Source organism: Patella vulgata, chromosome 7 (genome assembly GCF_932274485.2).
Source record: "Patella vulgata chromosome 7, xgPatVulg1.2, whole genome shotgun sequence".
NCBI lineage: Eukaryota > Metazoa > Mollusca > Gastropoda > Patellidae > Patella > Patella vulgata.
The window spans coordinates 48,384,899-48,403,712 of NC_065885.2; the positions used below are offsets into that span (position 1 = coordinate 48,384,899).

Genomic DNA, 18,814 nt, shown 5'->3' on the forward strand with positions numbered 1-18,814 from the left:
TTTGAAATGTTAAACAGCTTGTGTCTCCCTTTTCAGGACCGATCCATGTGACCCAGGAGCCCCTGATAGGGATGTATGTGGTGTTATCCTATCACTCATACGCTCCTATGTCCAGAAATATATAGTTTGTCTCTAAATATAGTTTGGTTCGATGAAATAATCGCCCCCAAACGCCGCTAACGAGTTAAAGGGCCATATTGTCTGGCATGTTTGATTTTACTATCATCTACTCACCCCACAACATAATAAATTATTTCAGTGTATTCCTTGATCCCAGAAACATATGGTTAGACACCAAAATTATCATCCTAGAATAAATACTATGGGAGCAATAAGGGATTATTTGATGTGGCGGCCGTCTTGGACGCCATCTTGAATTTTTCAAAACACTCAAGGGTGACCGAGGTTCACCCGGCAGATTCTGAAAGAGGACACTCTAGGCTACTAAAATCAATCATAAAAAAACTTTGTATAAAATTTCCAGGTTCACTCAAAATATTTGGTTTGGCGACCGGACTAAACATGGAAAGTTATTAAACCAACCCTATATCATGGTGTATGATAAATTGTCTGACTTTTGCCAGTTCTGCCTTTATTGATTTCTCAATTATTGTTATTTATGTGACGTTTTGAGAAAAAAGCCATTATTCTGCATTTTGATTTCCTTCCTGTTACAGCTTCCAGATTTATTGATATTCCTGTGAACAGAACATAGTTATTATATGCCTGAATAAATACTGTTCCTAGTACAGAAATAGAATACAAAGACTGTTCAGTAAGACAACCACAAGACATATACCGGTATATGTTATTATTGTGGCAAACATAATATGAATATAATTTACTATTCCCATGTATTATTTTCATCCTTAATCCCTTGACTCCATTCCTCTCATTTTGTCAAGTCAGATTTTCACATAATATCCTGTTTCCTCTGTGAATGTCTGACAACTTTTTATCCAGAACGAGAATTCCACATGAATGCTTTTAGCAGCCGTAGAACTTTATGGATAGATTATTTACAAGAAGACGTACAAGTTCTCCTTTAAAGGAGCTAAATCTTGCAACGCATATACATGTAATAATGTAATATGAATGTATATAAACTGATCTACATCAGTTATGTCCAGCCATATACACAAAGAGTCCCAATTGAATCACAGCCTTTGGCGTCTGGTTATTCCAGTCTACACCTGTAGTATTTTTCTGTGGGATATAGTTAGCCTCGTTCATCGAGTCGCTTCATTACAAATGGCGCTTGATAGCATTCTGGCATGTGATTCGTGTGCCAATTTTAAAATTTTCACCTTGTCATAAATATTGTATATCAGAAGCCCATCTTTTCACAGATGGTGGCAGGGGGAATTGGGTTGGGTTGGGAGCTGGGGAGAATGTGCTCTCGTGCTCCATGGTATTTGTTAATGATGTTGAATTTTTCAGTGAATGAGCAAGGCTCCTCTATCTTTCAAAAAATTATATCAAAATAAATGAATTTAAAGAATGTATTGGGAATTGAAAGGACACTGCCCATAAAAGCTTATCGATTACCTTCATACGGTGGCTGATTCAGGACATTCAAAAATAATATCTTGAGCGCTTGAGATACTAAGTCGATATTAAGTGGGATATTGATTCGTATAATAACTTGCGATATAGGCCTACTGCCCCCATTAGGTGTAATGGGGAATACTTGGTGATGAGCACGGGATGGAGGGGGCGGGCACAGGGTATCCACTCTGTCACTGCATCTGTAAAAATGAACAAATGAATATCTTTATTCTGCTAGTTTATCATTAAATAATGCACAAAATTATACAGCTTCAAACATCTGTTGAGACGTGTTTGATTATATATCTTGAGCGCTCGACTTAAAGTATCTCGAGTGCTCGACTTAAAGTATCCCGAGAGCTCGACTTAAAGTATCTCACGCGTTCAACTTAATTATCTCAAGCGTTCAATTTAATTATCTCGAGCGCTCAACTTTGTATCTCAAGCGCTTGACTTAGTATCTTTAGTGCTCAAGATTATATTTTTTTTTGCGTGTCCTAAATCAACCACTGTACCTTCACTAATAGTGTATGACATGAATATTTTATTCCAATGTAGATACACTTGCATGATGTTTGGATTGAATTGGATAAGAAACAACAAATAATTAGATTGTATGAATTATTGATTTTATTTAGTGTTTTGATTCCCTGTACCATGTCATGACCTGAATCTCATCACATACATGTAGTTTTGTTGTAACAGTCCAGCGTAAACATCATATTCACTGACAAATTCCAGTTGCTGTGACCAGAATAGGCTTGACAGTTATGCCTCTTTAATTAAAATAGGAAGTTTTCATTGGTCATGACATCATGTGTTGAATGGTGCTTCACCTGAATTAAAATGCAGATAGAGGGAGAATGGGGTTTTATAATGTCCACTGAACTAGATTATTTTGTGACTAATATATCTTTATTTCAATAACTGGCTTGTAATGTAGGTGGAAAGGAACTAGAGAACCAGGAGATAATGTGCATGGTTAGGTTGGCTAGCGTGTGAGAAAAAAACACAATACTTGCATTGATGACAGACTTTATAATAGAAATAAAGCACCAAGGCCGTCCAGAAATAAGATAAATATTGTCAAACAACCATGGTGAGTAACAGGATATGAGCAGGTCTACAATGTTCAATATTTACATTTCTTAAAGGAGATAAATATCTTTGATTTAAATCAAAGTAGAGTATTGAAGTAGGTTGACTGAAGTGGTAAATTGATTATGAATTAAGTTGATTGAAGTGGTAAATTGATTAGTGGTGGAGAAATCTTTACACAAATTTGTTATGAAAATTTAAGTTGGTATGTTTACTAATTCTTGGTTGATTATATCTGAACATTGGTTTTATCTATATGGAAATACAAAACAAGTCAACATATAACATCCAGCCAAATCAACAATTTTATTTTTGATTCATTGAAGGATCCAATATAATAATTTTCGTGGAGGTGTTTCTTACTTATCTTTCTCTCAGAATTTATCTTGGAAAGTAGATTGTTGTATGTGGTTGTGGTAAATTAGGAGATTATAAGAAAGTTGATATACACATTTTACAGGAAATTTGCTGATGTGGGGTATAATCAGAAAGTATCATTAAAGTTATCCATATAAGCACTAATTGTTTGTATTCTAACATTATAAAGTGAATGATTCCACATCCTATCTCTTGGGAATCAACCACTATATCTTATTGATAAACTGCCACTGTCTATTTTTAGAGAAATAAATCTATAAACCACCATGTTGGATAATCTAACTTACCAGTAATCAATAAAATGAAAATTGAAGTGGATTATTTTCCTGTTCAACTTTGTCTTTAAAATACATCTTTGTATCTACAAATGCAAGCTTGTATTATCTGTCAAATATTTATTTTGTGATACAATACAATCATCAAGCTATTATTGAGTGTTTTGTTAAAACGAACCAAATAATATCAATCAATGTCATAAACATATGCAATCAATCACTTTACCAATATATTCAATCTCACATTGTTGGTCATTTGTTGTTGCATTAGTTTTCAGACTGTATGCACGTGATGCACATCCTGTTTCTTTTAGATTTATGAGACTTAAAATTGTAGATGGAGGACTGATGCCACAATAAAAAAATCAAACAACAAACCACTGAATGTGGATAAGGTGCCTGATTTTTTTAAATGGTTTGAATAGACATTGCTTATATTCTTACAATAATTGATAGACCGTGGAACTAATGATGAAGTTGAATAATGTCTGCTAATCCCTATCGATTTGATATTCATGTTTTATAACAATCTGTACTGGAGGTGCCATTCAGTAGGCGATATCGAGTATATGTCCTCCAAAAGGATGATACAAGTATAAAATTTATTTATCAAGCTGTGGTCCCACTTAAAACAGACTTGCCTGGATCGTATTGTAAAGTGATTTAAAATAAACCCACTCTCACTATGTGTCTCAATATTCAAGATCTAAAAGCAGAGTTGAAGCAAAACATATAAAAATACCACACACTAACACTATTTATGGAATAACAATTACTGGTTTATTAACATGCAACGTTTCAACGATGATAACATATAGGTGTGTGAAATAGCTTTATTTTACGTCCGCTTCCACCAAGGTGATATCGCAGACAACATATAGGTATTATGTTGTTGTTTATTACAGTAAAAGGAAGCCATAAGTATATACATAACAAACACTAATCAAAGTGATGATGACAAACCCTAAATATTGAATACATATCAAAGGCACTAGATGTAAGTGTTAATTAGTAATCAGCTTGCTAAGTTGTTATTAAGCAATCAATGGGATGTACATCATAATCAGATTTTTCATTTTGTTATGTACAAATATATTTGCAGGTCTCGTTTCCACCACTATTCCGATGTATTTAGCAGAATGTTCTCCGATTTATGCTAGGGGTAGTTTGGTATCTACAAATATAGCAATGGTAGCATTTGGTCAGTTTGTCGCCAATGTTGTAGCAGGAATCTTTGGTTCAGACACAGTTAATGGATGGAGGTAAGCTTGTACAGATCTATTGTCTGTCATTCTATTAACAATTCTAGCTAGTGATTCACTGGTCATATTTCAATTTTTATACAGCCACATTTTCATGTGAAGTATATTTTCGTCCGTCCGTCCATGTGTTCACATTTTGGTCACAATTTTTATCCGATTTTGACAACTTGAAATATAGGTTTATCTCCTAAAGATCTTGGTTCCTTTCGATATTTGCGCATATCGTACCTTAACTTCCTGGATTATGACTCATGATTGTACGAAAAAATCACATTTTTAGCTTGTGGACAGTCTAGATGACACAATTTTTATCCAATTTTAAAAAACGTTCTAATATACCACTGTTACACCATAATGGTGATTGAATTCGAATTTTGCGAAAATCGGACCATAATTGCCCGATAAAATGGCCGCTCCTCGTATTCAAATTGTGTAAAAGTATGTAATACCAAGATTGTGGATTCTCTAGAGGTCACAATTTTGATCTGATTTTGATGAAACTTAAAATGTATGTTTATATCCAAAAGATATTGATTAATTTCGATATTTGCGCATATCAAGACTATAACTTCAAGGATTATGACCCTCTAGAGGTCACAATTTTTATCCGATTTTAAAAAAAAGTTCAAATATGTCACCATTAGAACTTATTTATGGTTGTGGTCGAATTTCATGAAAATCAGACCGAAATTGCCGACAAAAGGGACACTCCTCGGCATAGTGTAAAATCCCAAGATTGTGGGCCCTCTACAGGTCACAGTTTTAATCCGATTTTGATGAAACTCAAAATGTATGTTTATATCCCAAAGATCTTGGTTCCTTTCAATATTCACGCATATTGGACGGTAACTTCCTGGATTATGGCCTCTGATTGTACGTAAAATTGTGTTTTTTGGCTTGTGGAACCACTATATGTCAATTTTTATCTGATTTTAAATTTTTTTCGCTTTTTGGCCAAGGTCAAATTTCGTAAAAGTCTGACCGAAACTGACTGACAAAATGGCTGCTCCTCTTACGCAAATAGTGTAAAAGGATGTAATACCATAATTGTGGACCCTCAAGAGGTCACAATTTTGATCCGATTTTGATGAATCTTAAAATATATGGCTGCACCCCTTACGAAAATAGTTTAAAAGTATGTAATACTATGATTGTGGACCCTATTGAGGTCAAAGTTTTGATCCGATTTTGTCCATCTCTTGCAAAATGTGGGCATATCTTTCATGGCAAGCGCTTGTTTGACTATGTGTTGTTTATCCTTGGGAAATCCGCATTCCAGGAATCAATGTTATTCAATTTATCCACTGTCATTTTTACCCAATCATTCTGATTGATTAAAAATATTTTCTTATTGAAAAATACATCATTATTGTGCAGTCATCAGTATGTTTATCATACAATTCAATATTGACATTTCATTTACAGGCAATTATCTAATGTAATGTGATGCTAGATTTTCTGTATTAAAAGATGTTTGAAGGAAACACAGCACTTTATTAGATTCATAATATTGATATTATAGGAGACCTTAATTATCACAAACATTTTGGTCTGTAAGATGGACAAAGGAAAGTGCATGTATTAGTTATATGTACTTGTTCAATTGCATTTTAAAGAGAACCCTTGTTCTCAAAATCAAAGAATTGGAGCTCCACATTGTGTTTGTCCTAGGGACCTACAATTCCTTTATTTTGTATCCTGTGAAGTGATTGCAGGATCTGTTTCCAAGAATTGTAATTATGTAATCGCAGTTATCATAAATTTGAAAGGGAACATACCTGTACAGTCTGAACCAATTGCAGCATGCTGCATTGTTTGTGGGATTTTCTATCTGAGTCAACAAATGTTTATGTGGCCATGTTTTTGCCAAGCTTTTAATTTTATATCCTAAATTTTTGTCCCAAGATCAACTCAAGAGTTCTGTTCAGCAAATTTGTTGAAGCATTAATGTGTGAATTGTGAGATTATTTTGTCTTTACAGACTAGCCGACTGAGTTGTCGTTTATTAAGACATAGTAACAATATTGTCAAACTATTTAAGCCATTATAATTCCTTATTATAATCATGGTTTATATATTTTCAGATATATGCTTGGTTTGGGAAGCATTCCATCATTTATCCAATTTGTGGGTTTTCTGTTTATGCCAGAATCTCCACGGTGGTTGATTAAAGAAGGAAGAGATGAAAAGGCCAGACGTGTCCTGCAATCAATGCGTGGTCAATTAGATATAGAGGATGAGTTTGAAAGTATTAAACAAAGCTGTATAGAAATACAACAAGAAGAGTCTTCACGGGGTAATTTATAGATATTTCCATTCTGTGCTGCTGTAATCTGTTGCAAACTTTAGAAAGAAGAAAAGCCGATTAAGTAACCTAAGACAACATTAAGATGCATTATCAGTATATAATCACTTTGATATTAAGCCAGACGTATATTGTAAATACATTCTATAATTGGGCTATGAGAGAGAGAGAAAGTTTAACCTCCACTTGACGACTAATATCCGGTTCAATTTTATTTCAATAATTCACTTGCGTGTAGATGTGTTGTTTAGATTTAATACTATATATAATCACTGAAAAATTGAATGCAGTAACACATTAAATGAAGAAGCCACTAGGCATGTCAGTAAATATAACACAAGGTCTAAGAACTAAAACCAGCTAGTTGATTGAGGCAATTATCTCTGCAAAGAGATGCTAAGCCAACAGGATAACAAGACAATTTTAATATATATTTGTTTACCGGTTTTTACTGTCCGATTCCGGAAAGCATGCTTCCGTAGCAACGAGGTAAATTCCGTTATAGAATTTTTGTTCCCAATAATACTCATCTAAGTACCAGTATCAACATCTGGAAAAACAGGGCTCAAAAGCTGTATCACATATTTGAATATGAGATTATAACCATCCTACTTCTGTGCCAGTTTTCTCTGGATCTAAAAGAATTTGAAGGGTGAACATCCTTTATTTTAATTCAGATTACTATTTGTTTTTATTAGAAGCCACACAAAGTTATAATGGTGCACACATCCGTCCATAAGTATACTCGTGTGCACAGCATGACGACTGCATGTAGCTAATATTGGATTACATCCAGCTAGACTTAGATACTCATAATGAAACTTGACTCCAGAAGTAGCCAACCCATAACAGTTTTTAGAATTTCATTAGGTCAGAAGAACATATTTCTATAAAATGCAAAAACTGAAATGTTGAAAGCAGCAAAAGCTGTAAAGAGGTTACATTTTAACCTTTAGAAAACTTTTCTAGAAGAACAGATGTCCAAAAAATATAGCTGGTTATGTTATTGATTAACATGTGAAATGCTTGCTGGCTCCCATGATAATTTTTATGATTTGGCTGATTAGGATCATTATTGGCATACTGTGTGTTCAATCAAAACCTTTACATTATCTGCATAATACTGAATTTATCTGTCAATTACTGAAACATGGATGAGTTTTTATCAATGTGATATAATATCGATTTTAGAATGAAATTTCAGAAGGAAGAGGTGGACATGGGAGAATTAGATGTCACATCAAAACACAATATCACTGTTTCTCTCTGTCTACCAATATTTGAATACATCACACCTGTTTGTTTTTTTTATATGAATATATTTAAAGCCAATATTTTAAGCGTTTCTGACTTCTTAAAATCATTGTCATGCATTGGACATTTGCATATTGTCAATGTCTTTTCTTTTAGTGTTACCGAAATAAACACAAATGTTAATAATATAAATATAATTTCAGCTCATAAGCCTATAATTATTCAGATGTTACAGTCATCACCTATACGTCGAGCTCTTCTAGTCGGTTGTAGTTTACAAGTTATACAGCAAGTTGCAGGTATCAACACAGTCATGTAAGCATACATAATCTTTTTTTTTACTGTACTTGAATTGTTTGGAATGCTTCCAAATAAAGCCTATTTCTGGAGTGAAAGAGTAGTAGTTGTACACCATCCATCATTAGCAGATGCCTCTGAATATAAGGAGCCAGACATAATGCTGAAAGGATTTGGTTTGAAATCAATAATGATACATGAGCTTTATTATATTCATTAAAAGTGTTAGAATTACTTTGATTTACCGTAAGAAAAATTACATTATGCAAGAGCTAAATCTGCCTATTGCAGGTCTTTCTTTAGGCCTGAAATATTATATAAACTACTAATTAGACATTTATTAACATGACAAGACCATAATCAACTCTCGATGCCATTGGATATCTCCGACATTAAGTAGATTAGAACGGTTCAGCCATATTTTGATTTAATTTAAAAATGGAGAAGCAAGGCTTAGCTTCAAATATCTAGTATGGTGGTTGCAATTAATGCACACATCTTGTCAAACCTTCAAAGGCTAATATCTTCGCTCGCAATAAAGTAATTTGAATGAAATGTTCAATATATTCATTTTGCATTATCTATTTTCAAACTATTATAGCAAGAATGGCTAGCCCTTGATCTAAATGTTACATAATGTATCTTTAATAGATTGATAATAATAGATATTAAACATGACAAGACCATAATCAACTCTCGATGCCATTGGATATCTCCGGTTCAGCCATATTTTGATTTAATTTAGAAATGGAGAAGTAAGGCTTAGCTTCGAATAACTAGTATGGTGGTTGCAATTAATGCACACATCTTGTCAAACCTTCAAAGGCTAATATCTTTGCAAAAAATAAAGTAATTTGAATGAAATTTTCAATATTAGTAAAACTGATTTTATGTTCACTGGGAGATTATGTAAATTGATATTTCTATTTGAAGGTATTATAGTGCTACTATAATTCGTATGTCTGGAGTCAAGAGTGATGAGTCTGCTATCTGGTTGTCTGCTGTCACTGCAGCCATTAACTTCCTATTCACGATGCTCGGTTTATATTTAGTGGAAAAAATTGGACGGCGACCACTTACATTAGGCAGTCTCATGGGTATTTAATATATCTATTTTTGTTATTTGTTTATTTTAATGAAAATATTATAAAGAAAACAATTCAGCATTTTCACCAATGTCATCATTAAAGTGCACATATGAAATTTTCTGTACTTGTAGCCAGTGGTTACTATATGCACTTTATGGCAAGTTCACACCAATCTGATTAAAATTATGTCAGTCATCTTCATTTAAAATCACAAATATATACCTCCTGAAAAAAAACGACTTTGCCAGTTATCGAAAACACTCTTAATCCCCTCAGACGCCAGTGATATCAGATTGTTTATTCCTTAATTACCTATATACAGACGGGGTGTGGATTCATTAATACCTGACTGATTCCTTAATCCCTAATTAAATAAAGCAATTGATTATGAAATAATTTGTTTTGCAATTTATTTTAATTTAAGATCCAATTTAGAATTTGTTTTATAATACAATAATAAAGACAGTCGCTGTAGCCATATTCCTTGTACAAAAATACTCTTTCTATGAAGACAACAAGATGGGGGTAAATTGTTATCAACGGCACTACGAACATCTATGAAGTCAAGAGATAATTAATTGTCGGCTTTTACGAAACGAAATGGTTTCGTGGTGGTACTTCTGGATGTGATTGACAAAGTAAATGCGTCGAATCCTCTTTGTCTCTGAACGCAGCACACCAACAGAGATTGTTCGTTATACTTCTAATCCAGAGACTTTTTCATTGTGGGATCAATTTTGTTTTCAAACCTGGAAGAAACAGTAATAATCCCAATGTTGTAATTAACATTTATTTTACAAACTTCTTCATTCCAATGACCTTCCACGATATAGTCTGACAAAAAAGTCAACTTTGATATGTCAGTGGTATGTTTTATGATGATCCAAACTCTTATCAAGCTACACATAAAACAAATTTACCTTTAGCTTCGTGCCAGACATCGAAAAAGTGCTTCATATTCAGCAGGTTTTCACGGATTCATTTACCGATTTGACTAGCCAACTGTTTATCATATTCCTGGAGTCATTGTACGGTGCGAATGAGACCGTCATTCTGCAGGTGGATGCTGGATTTGACTTCGTTACTTTAAACCAGATCGTAAAAAAAATGAAATAGGAAAAATATCTTACTATGTAGGCCTACAACTTATTTGGGCTAATTAGTTTTGTTGGTAACTTAATAAACTGAATACAGACTATATTTGTGTATTAATGCAAGTGTACACATTTTGGTAATTTTTGATTACTCAAAACTGACTAAAAGTTGCACAGATAGGATCATAAATTAATTAACACCTCAATATTAGGAGTAGGCTACTGGTGGGATTAAGAACGTTGATTAGGTACCGTAATTATCTTTTGTATGTCCGCCAGTTCGAAGCTATATGTTCACACATACCTTGTCATATTCTTTTTTTGACTTTGCATCGTAATAAATACGAATTAAGACTTACTAATTGTATATCAAATGCAAATTTAGCGTTGTGGTCAGGTATATCTGTCCAACTGTCTCCTCCCACCGTTATACCTTTCTCATTTAATGATTAAGTCAGTAAGCATGTTAATTGAACTGTCAATCAATACACACTAGTCAACTGGTGGTGTTTATGGATAGTGATCAGACCTCGATAGTGTATATTGTATGTGTGGTCCCTGTGACGTCACCGTCCAATCGACCGGATTAAGATTGTAATTGAAAAATTGAAAAGTGTTTTGGAGTGTTTGATACTAAAATGTTAATATGTGGAATAATTTTAATCAGACTGGTGTGAGCTTGCCGTGAGGTGTATATATATATAGAAACCACTGGCTATAAGTACAGAAAATCTCATCTGGTGACCTTATGTGGCCTTTAAGATTTATTGCAATGTAAATGCTTTCCGGCAAAAAATAATATTTCTTTACCCTGTAGATGTGATGTGAGCTTTGAGCACCTGAAGTTATTTTACAAAATACTTCAAAGTTTTAAATTTTGGGGCAAAATAAAGCTTCCTCTTAATGACTGACCAAACAATTAATGTATATTTGAGATATTGTGCACAAGAAATTCTAGATGGATGATCTATGAACCAACAATATATATCCTTAAAATCTTTTGTGACAGTGCACACTACGCGACGACATAGAGGAGATTTCGGTCCCCGACAATGAAAAATCAAAAACTCGCCTAGTGTGTGCTGATATCAGACATGTTTGATATGATTGCCCAAGTCATTGCTTTGTCGGTAACAAATTGTGTAATGTGCTCACCTTGGCGACAAGTCAAGTGACAACCAAGGAAATAAAATCACTTATTAACACAATCATTTTTGGTTATTTTTCTCATGTGACTTAACCACACACAAGGTTTCTCAGAATTTTTTTCTGTTGCATGTATAAGTGGCTCTGGTAATCTAATTTAGGCCTAACTAACTAATTGAAATTAAGTTTGCAATTCTGACACTTAACTATATTTATGATACTCTGGAATATTTCTGGACTCATCCTCACGTAGCCTGTTTTCTATACATACAGTAGTTACCCAGTTTGATCTTGTTACTTGACCGGCCTTGTATACTGAGCGCCATGGAAAACGCATCACTTTTTTTCCCCAAATATTTTATTACTAGGTGGGTTTGTATGTATAATATTATGCAATACTATGAACTATTGTTTCACACAATGCTCCCAAACGCAAAAAATATTGTCCCGTGTGCACAAAAAAAAATTGCACGAGATGCACATGAAAACCCTAATATTCACGTGCAGCATTGTGTGTGAGCCCTTTAAAAGCATGTTTTCAACTTAATGTGCAGTACATGAACTGTGAAACGTCCATCTGTCGTAATTTGTTGTTGGACGTGTGAAGGAATCGAGCTAGAGATGCCGAGACTTACTGAAAATCAACGGAATGAAGCCATGGGAATGTCCAGGGCTGGAATGTCTACACATGCTATTGCCAGACACTTCAGTTGTCATCAGTCCACTATTGTAAGGTTGGTGGAACGTGTTCGAGTTACTGGATCAACACGTGACCGTCAACGTCCTGGTCCACAACGCGTTACAACCCAGGCTCAAGACCGCTACATCCGGGTCACTCATCTGCGTGACAGATTCCCCCCAGCGACTCGAACAGGTGCAGCAGTCGTCGGAAGACAAGGACCAGTAAGTGCCAACACCATAAGACGTCGTCTAAGTGTGCTCTTCAGTGATGAGAGTCGCTTTCATCTTTATCACGCTGATGGCCGTCAACGTGTGTGGAGACGTCTTGGGGAACGTCTTGCAGACTGCTGCATCTTCAAAACGAATCGATGGGGTGTACACTTTTGCAGGGGTCGCGTTAATGCTGTAGCCTACCGTGATGATGGCCCGTGGACACAAGCGCTACTGACATCTGTGTTGTACTTTTGGTTTTGACCCCTCTGACTTTGTACCCTTGATTACAGATTAAACATCCATAAGTGTACAAATGTGTTGTTATTGATGTGTTCCCATTTGAATATTGATTACAATAAGAAGCAAAATAAACAAGATATGTTTACAGGATCATTTTGTTATACGAAAAACTAAGTGATGCGTTTTCCATGGCGCTCAGTATATTAAGATGGTTACGCCGCCTGATAATCATGTACAAAACAATATTAATTGAAGTATTCAACGCGATGACGACTAAAATACATTTAGAGGTGTCACGTGACGACAGGGTTTTTTTTGTGATCGCCAAATTTGTTGTGTAGTGTGCTCACTCCACTTATATCGCGACGATATTTTTCGCCAAACTCGTCGGTTAAGTTGTCGCATAGTGTACGCCAGGCTTTACAAGAGGTCATTTGTTAAATTTAATTAAATGTTATTCTTCTCCAGAAATGGAATTGTTTAAAACATTGAACTCTTGGTTAATATTACAATATAACCCAGATTGCAACAATGTGAAATGTTTTTTAAGAATAAAAATCAGATTATCAGTATGACTATTTCAGGAGCTATTATCAGCTTAGCATGGTTAGCGGTGGGATTTCATCTCTCTTCTCTTAATACACCTGTTGTTGATTGGGTAGAGAAATCAGCATCCGGAACACATTGTGCTCGATACAGGTAATATTATAATACAAAGTTACTGCCAAAAACTGAAAATTGTGTTAACGCTTTTTCTGCAATAATTGATAGGTCTACGCGTAAGCGGTGGACACACTAGCCAAATGATTCGTCTGAATCAATCGGCGTCGAAATTCGCCTAGTGTGTCCACTGTCATTTGGCCAAATGATTCGCCCGAATCAAACAGGTTTGATATATTCGGCCGAATTATATGTAGAATTCATTAGCCAATCACCACTCATCATCCACTCATATCGAGAAGTCACGTGATTGTTTGAAGACATAGATGCCGCCATGTGATGTGAAAGGTGATGCAATCGACCGAAGCATTTGGCTAGTGTGTCCACCCATTCGGCGTCGATTGATTTGGCCGAACGATTCGGCTAATGTGTCCACTGCTTTACTCCATTAGACAATTTCATAGACAGGGCAGTCAAACTGCTTCTAAGAATTCTATGATGCTTTTAATCATAAACGGCTAGAAATGGTATTTAGATTTGCTAAATCCATATGAAGTTCATTGACACAAGATTATTGCTATATCCTAGCGCTATAAATATTATTGAATCGTTATTGATCATATAATAATAGAATAATTTTAATTCAGGAATTGTAATGACTGTAGAAGAGATTTAACTTGTGGATTTTGTTATATTGATTTGGATGAAAATGTGGCCAATTCTTCCTGTTTACCTACTGATTATGATAATCCATGGTTAGCTACGAGTGGACGATGTAATGTTTCAACAGAATATCTACCTGGACGTCTAACATGGGCTTATGATTACTGCCCAACATCTTATTCCTGGATGCCTATGGTTGGCCTTGTACTCTACCTCATATCATTTGCACCTGGTAATAGAATTAAACAATGATCAATCTCGAACCCCAATCCATATATATACCAGATGGTGTGTTGCTTTGTGTCTGAGACATTTGGATGAAGAAAAGGCCCAAAAGAGCTTCCTCCTTAAGGTTTTGGTTGGATTTGTCTTTATGTATTTATTATAAGTAGGCTCAGTTTAGCATACTCTCCCTAGATGTGTCTAGAGCCACTGATTAATCCTGAGATCTAACAAGGGTAAATCAGATTACTGCAAGATATGAAGTGTGTCTGGTAGTTGTAGTGATTTTGAAAGTTACACTGTCAGGAGATCCTACCCATTTATCATGAACATACCTGACCCTCTAGGAAAACAATCCCTATTGAAATTCTATAAGGTTTTTAATCATATATGTATGCTTTATAATATTTGAATTCATTTGTTTCATGAAAAAAAAGTTTGAGGCAATTGTATGACTATTAAATATTTTATCTTTCAGGAATGGGACCAATGCCATGGACAATCAATTCTGAAATTTATCCCTTGTGGGCAAGAAGTACTGGTAATTCAGTATCTACATTTACTAACTGGGTGTTTAATCTTGCTGTGTCAATGTCATTCATAAGCTTAACAGAAACTCTAACTAGATATGGTAAGTGTTTAACAGGCCTGCGATAGTTCCCGATTTACATTGAAGCCTACCAATATTTCACACCTCACACATATATATCAGAGGAATATCTGTAGGAAGAGTGCCTAGATTATTGGGAAAGTTCTGATCAATGATCCAAACCCAAACATTCCCTTAGAAGTATAAAACTTTAGATTTCCTTTAATTAATCCAATTTATTCTGGTAGCAATCAATGTCCAGTGAATAAGGGACATTTATAATCTCTTTGAATAATATTTCTCTTCAAGGTACATTCTGGCTTTATGCCTGTTTAGCGTTTGGTGGAGCTATTATTTTGTCCATTATACTGCCAGAGACAAAAGGCAGAAGCTTAGAAGAAGTGGAAGGATTATTCTCGGGATCATGGTGTGGTGCCGTAGAACAGCCAATAAACTACAGTACAAAAACAATACAATATGTACATATACGTGGATTAAATCGTGATGGGCGGGAATCAGAACTAGATTCGCCAGAATGAGCAGTGAATAGTGAACAAAAGATATTTTTAAAAGTGGTCAAAATACAAAAAAAAAAAACCCAAACATTATCCAGTATATGCAAGAAAGAGAAAAGGTTTGCAGACTGTGTATGTTAAAAAAACACTCCTCTATGATATATTCATGAGGAATAGTCCCCCCGGTTTCCATTAGAATTAGATTAGACACAACCATTGTAATAACAAACAAAATACCAAAAAAATAGTAATGTAAACTTAGCAAGTAAGTTAGAAGTGGTATCAGGTGTTTTATGTTGTTTTTGTTTACTAACAATGGTATTATTAGATAGATACTGTATCTTGTGCACTAAAAATTGTTTATTTCTTCTGTCAAAGGGCATGAGAAAATATTTGTACTATGAAAGACCATGTTTCATTCCATTCACAAGTACTGCAAGTATATTTATTTTAAAATTTCATTTTAAAAGAAGCCAACTTTTTTGGTTTATTTGCTCTACCTACTTGTCATACCCAGCCCACCTATAAATCTGAATCTGTGTTTGATAATACTTGAAGTTTGTTGTACTGTATTATGATTAAATTAATTCTTGCTATTACATTGTATACATTTAAGAAAACATTTATTCCATTTGTGGAGAAAAAAACCAAACAAAAACATGTTAAAATGATTTCATTCAATAATTCTCTATGGACAAAGAGTGTGATCACACAACACCATATATAAAGAGAGTAGGGTTCTATTGTAAATGGGAAATTCACAAATTGAGAGATTATGTTCAGGGATATGATTAAAGCACTTCTTGCATGTGTTGGTTAGCCAACAATTAAACCCCATGAGTGTTTAAAACATTTGCCTCACCCCAATATTTTGTCTTTGGAGAAATATTTTGATGACTTTTGAAATATCAATGATAATTCAGTTTGATTTCTGGGGTAGATATCTTAATTAGTCACAGAGATGTGGTGTACCTACGTCTTTCATACTTTTTCCCACCAATTATATGTTACCCAGTCAACAACTATTTTTTAATTCTAGTTTTCCCTTGTTTATTACATTTTACAACTACTTATACCATTTTCAATTCAATAGCTCTAAAATTTAAAGAATTTGTTTTTTTTTTTCGGGTAACCTCCCCCCTTAATAAACCTCACAGGGAAGGTGTTCAATATCTATTGTAAAATATTCAAGCTAGCACATCAGATCCATTTGTTTACAATTTAAACTGAGACAGAAAGATAAAAACACTTTGATTATTGTAAAAAAAAAAGAATTATATTGTTGTATAAGAAAGTGCATCAAACTGGAGACGAGTGAGGACAGCAAAAACATTCAAATCAAACTACATGTAGTGTGATGTTGGTCAGCCTAGAGACTCAGAAGAAATGGAATTCACAGAGCTTGGTCAGCACATATACAAGAAAGTAAGTGTTAATTTGTGCATAATGGGCTGCTAGTGCAAAGAACAAAGATACCAGTATGTAATTTCATAAGTTTTAGGTTGATAATTATGCATAATTTTATAGTTATTTATTTAAATACTTTATATAAATGTGTACATGTCACATAATACAGCTTAAAGGAGATTGCCAATCTATTTCTATATTCTAACAAAAGATAGATACAAATAACAACTATTCAGATTAACTGTCAATATAATTTTTTTGAGTGGCTCCATTCGAGCAATACCCTTAATTATCTAACATACCAGATCTTTCAATTGCGTCCCTAAACTTACAAAATAGCAATGTTGTGAAATTTGATAATTTTGTGTGTTGATATTAACTGGTCGTCCTGTGTCTACTCTTTCCAAGTGGCTAGATAGTTCTAGTTTCACTATGAACACCATCTTTAATTTATAATGATCTAAAACATTTTTATCATTGTTATCTCACTGTTAGAATAAACATAGAAATAGGTGGATCATCTCCTTTACTCATCACCTCTTTGTATAAAAGTAGAGACTGTCTAGGATAATCTACATTCATAAAATTGCTCATTCATTCATTCATCATTCATTATTTTCTATGATCATGTGTAAAATAGTTTAACTTACCATCTCAATATTTATATCTTTGTTCTGTATGTAAACCCTTACCTGTGAAAATCTTTAAAATAAAAGCATATATATTGTATTCTGAATAAATATCCACAAACTAATTTACTTTCTCATCATGAAAGTTTCTATTTTTATTAGGGTGACTTTATTTAAAACATGCCAATGTAAAACACATGTGTAATAGTTTATCAAACTAATCTGCATAATAAATATATGGAGAGTTTATTTTTGAATGAAAACATGAAGCAATATTTTAAAATAATAAATAAATGTTGTTATATGGTACTATTATCATCATCCTCGGTTACCCAGTGTACTCATTCCGTTCTACTCCACTATACCCTGGGTTAATCTAAGGGAGAGACATGTTTTCAAGTTATCCGCCCTTGATGATTGTGCTATTTTTATCGACCAATCCCATAAATTGTTATTTGAAAAGGAAGTTGGCAAAGTGAAGTAACTCTCATTGGACAATGTTAGGAGTTGGCCTATTCTAAATGCGTAATTATTAACAACTAATTATATATTATGTTAATGAAGACCAGACGTTCATATAGGGTCATTAGTTTTATTTAGAATCGTTCATTCGTTCCCAGAATTTTATGTCCACGTGATATGGTAGACAAGTTATTGTGAATCAAATTGCCAAGTATAAGTTCAATAATAATAAACGTAACGGAATGACATATTTCAGACAAAGAAAGAATAGTATTAGTAATAATAATAACAAAAGTCAAACATATAGATGTTATACATATTTGAAATCAACAACACCTACTACAGATTTTGATAATACATTATTTACAAAAATCATTTAGTAAATGGACATGAATATGGTTATCTACCATTATAAAAACGAAGGCGAAACGATTGGTTTGTAAACTGTTTTCTGATTGGCTTGTAGATTGTAGCTACATTCTAGGCCAGGGCAGATAATTTGAAATCGTGGAAACCCTATGGATTAACCCAGGGTATAGTGGAGTAGAACGGAATGAGTACACTGGGTAACCAAGGATGTATTATCATATGCTTTGTTAATTGTTGAATTATATTTATGTTTGTATAAATAGTATATTATTAATCAATGTTGTTGTCAATTGTTGGTTGAGCTCAAAATATGTAAATAAAAATATATATCTGCATTAATTATTATTTAGTGATTATTATTTTAGATTATGACCATCACAGGAATGGTTGTTCAATAATTTGATTGTCAGGAAAAAGTC

At 33.9% G+C, this 18,814-nt stretch overlaps 1 protein-coding gene across 1 annotated transcript in view; it reads left to right on the plus strand.

Moving 5' to 3' along the window:
- The window catches only part of LOC126826705 (proton myo-inositol cotransporter), a 42,294-nt gene extending 23,560 nt beyond the window's left edge, over positions 1–18,734 (plus strand). The window contains exons 2-9 of the mRNA XM_050555727.1: positions 4,402–4,561; positions 6,646–6,857; positions 8,324–8,435; positions 9,351–9,514; positions 13,464–13,578; positions 14,187–14,434; positions 14,903–15,055; positions 15,323–18,734. Of these exons, the coding sequence (XP_050411684.1) occupies positions 4,402–4,561; positions 6,646–6,857; positions 8,324–8,435; positions 9,351–9,514; positions 13,464–13,578; positions 14,187–14,434; positions 14,903–15,055; positions 15,323–15,552 (1,394 nt within the window). The 3' untranslated portion in view covers positions 15,553–18,734. The remainder of the gene's footprint in view (positions 1–4,401; positions 4,562–6,645; positions 6,858–8,323; positions 8,436–9,350; positions 9,515–13,463; positions 13,579–14,186; positions 14,435–14,902; positions 15,056–15,322) is intronic.
- The last annotated feature ends 80 nt before the right edge of the window (positions 18,735–18,814 follow it).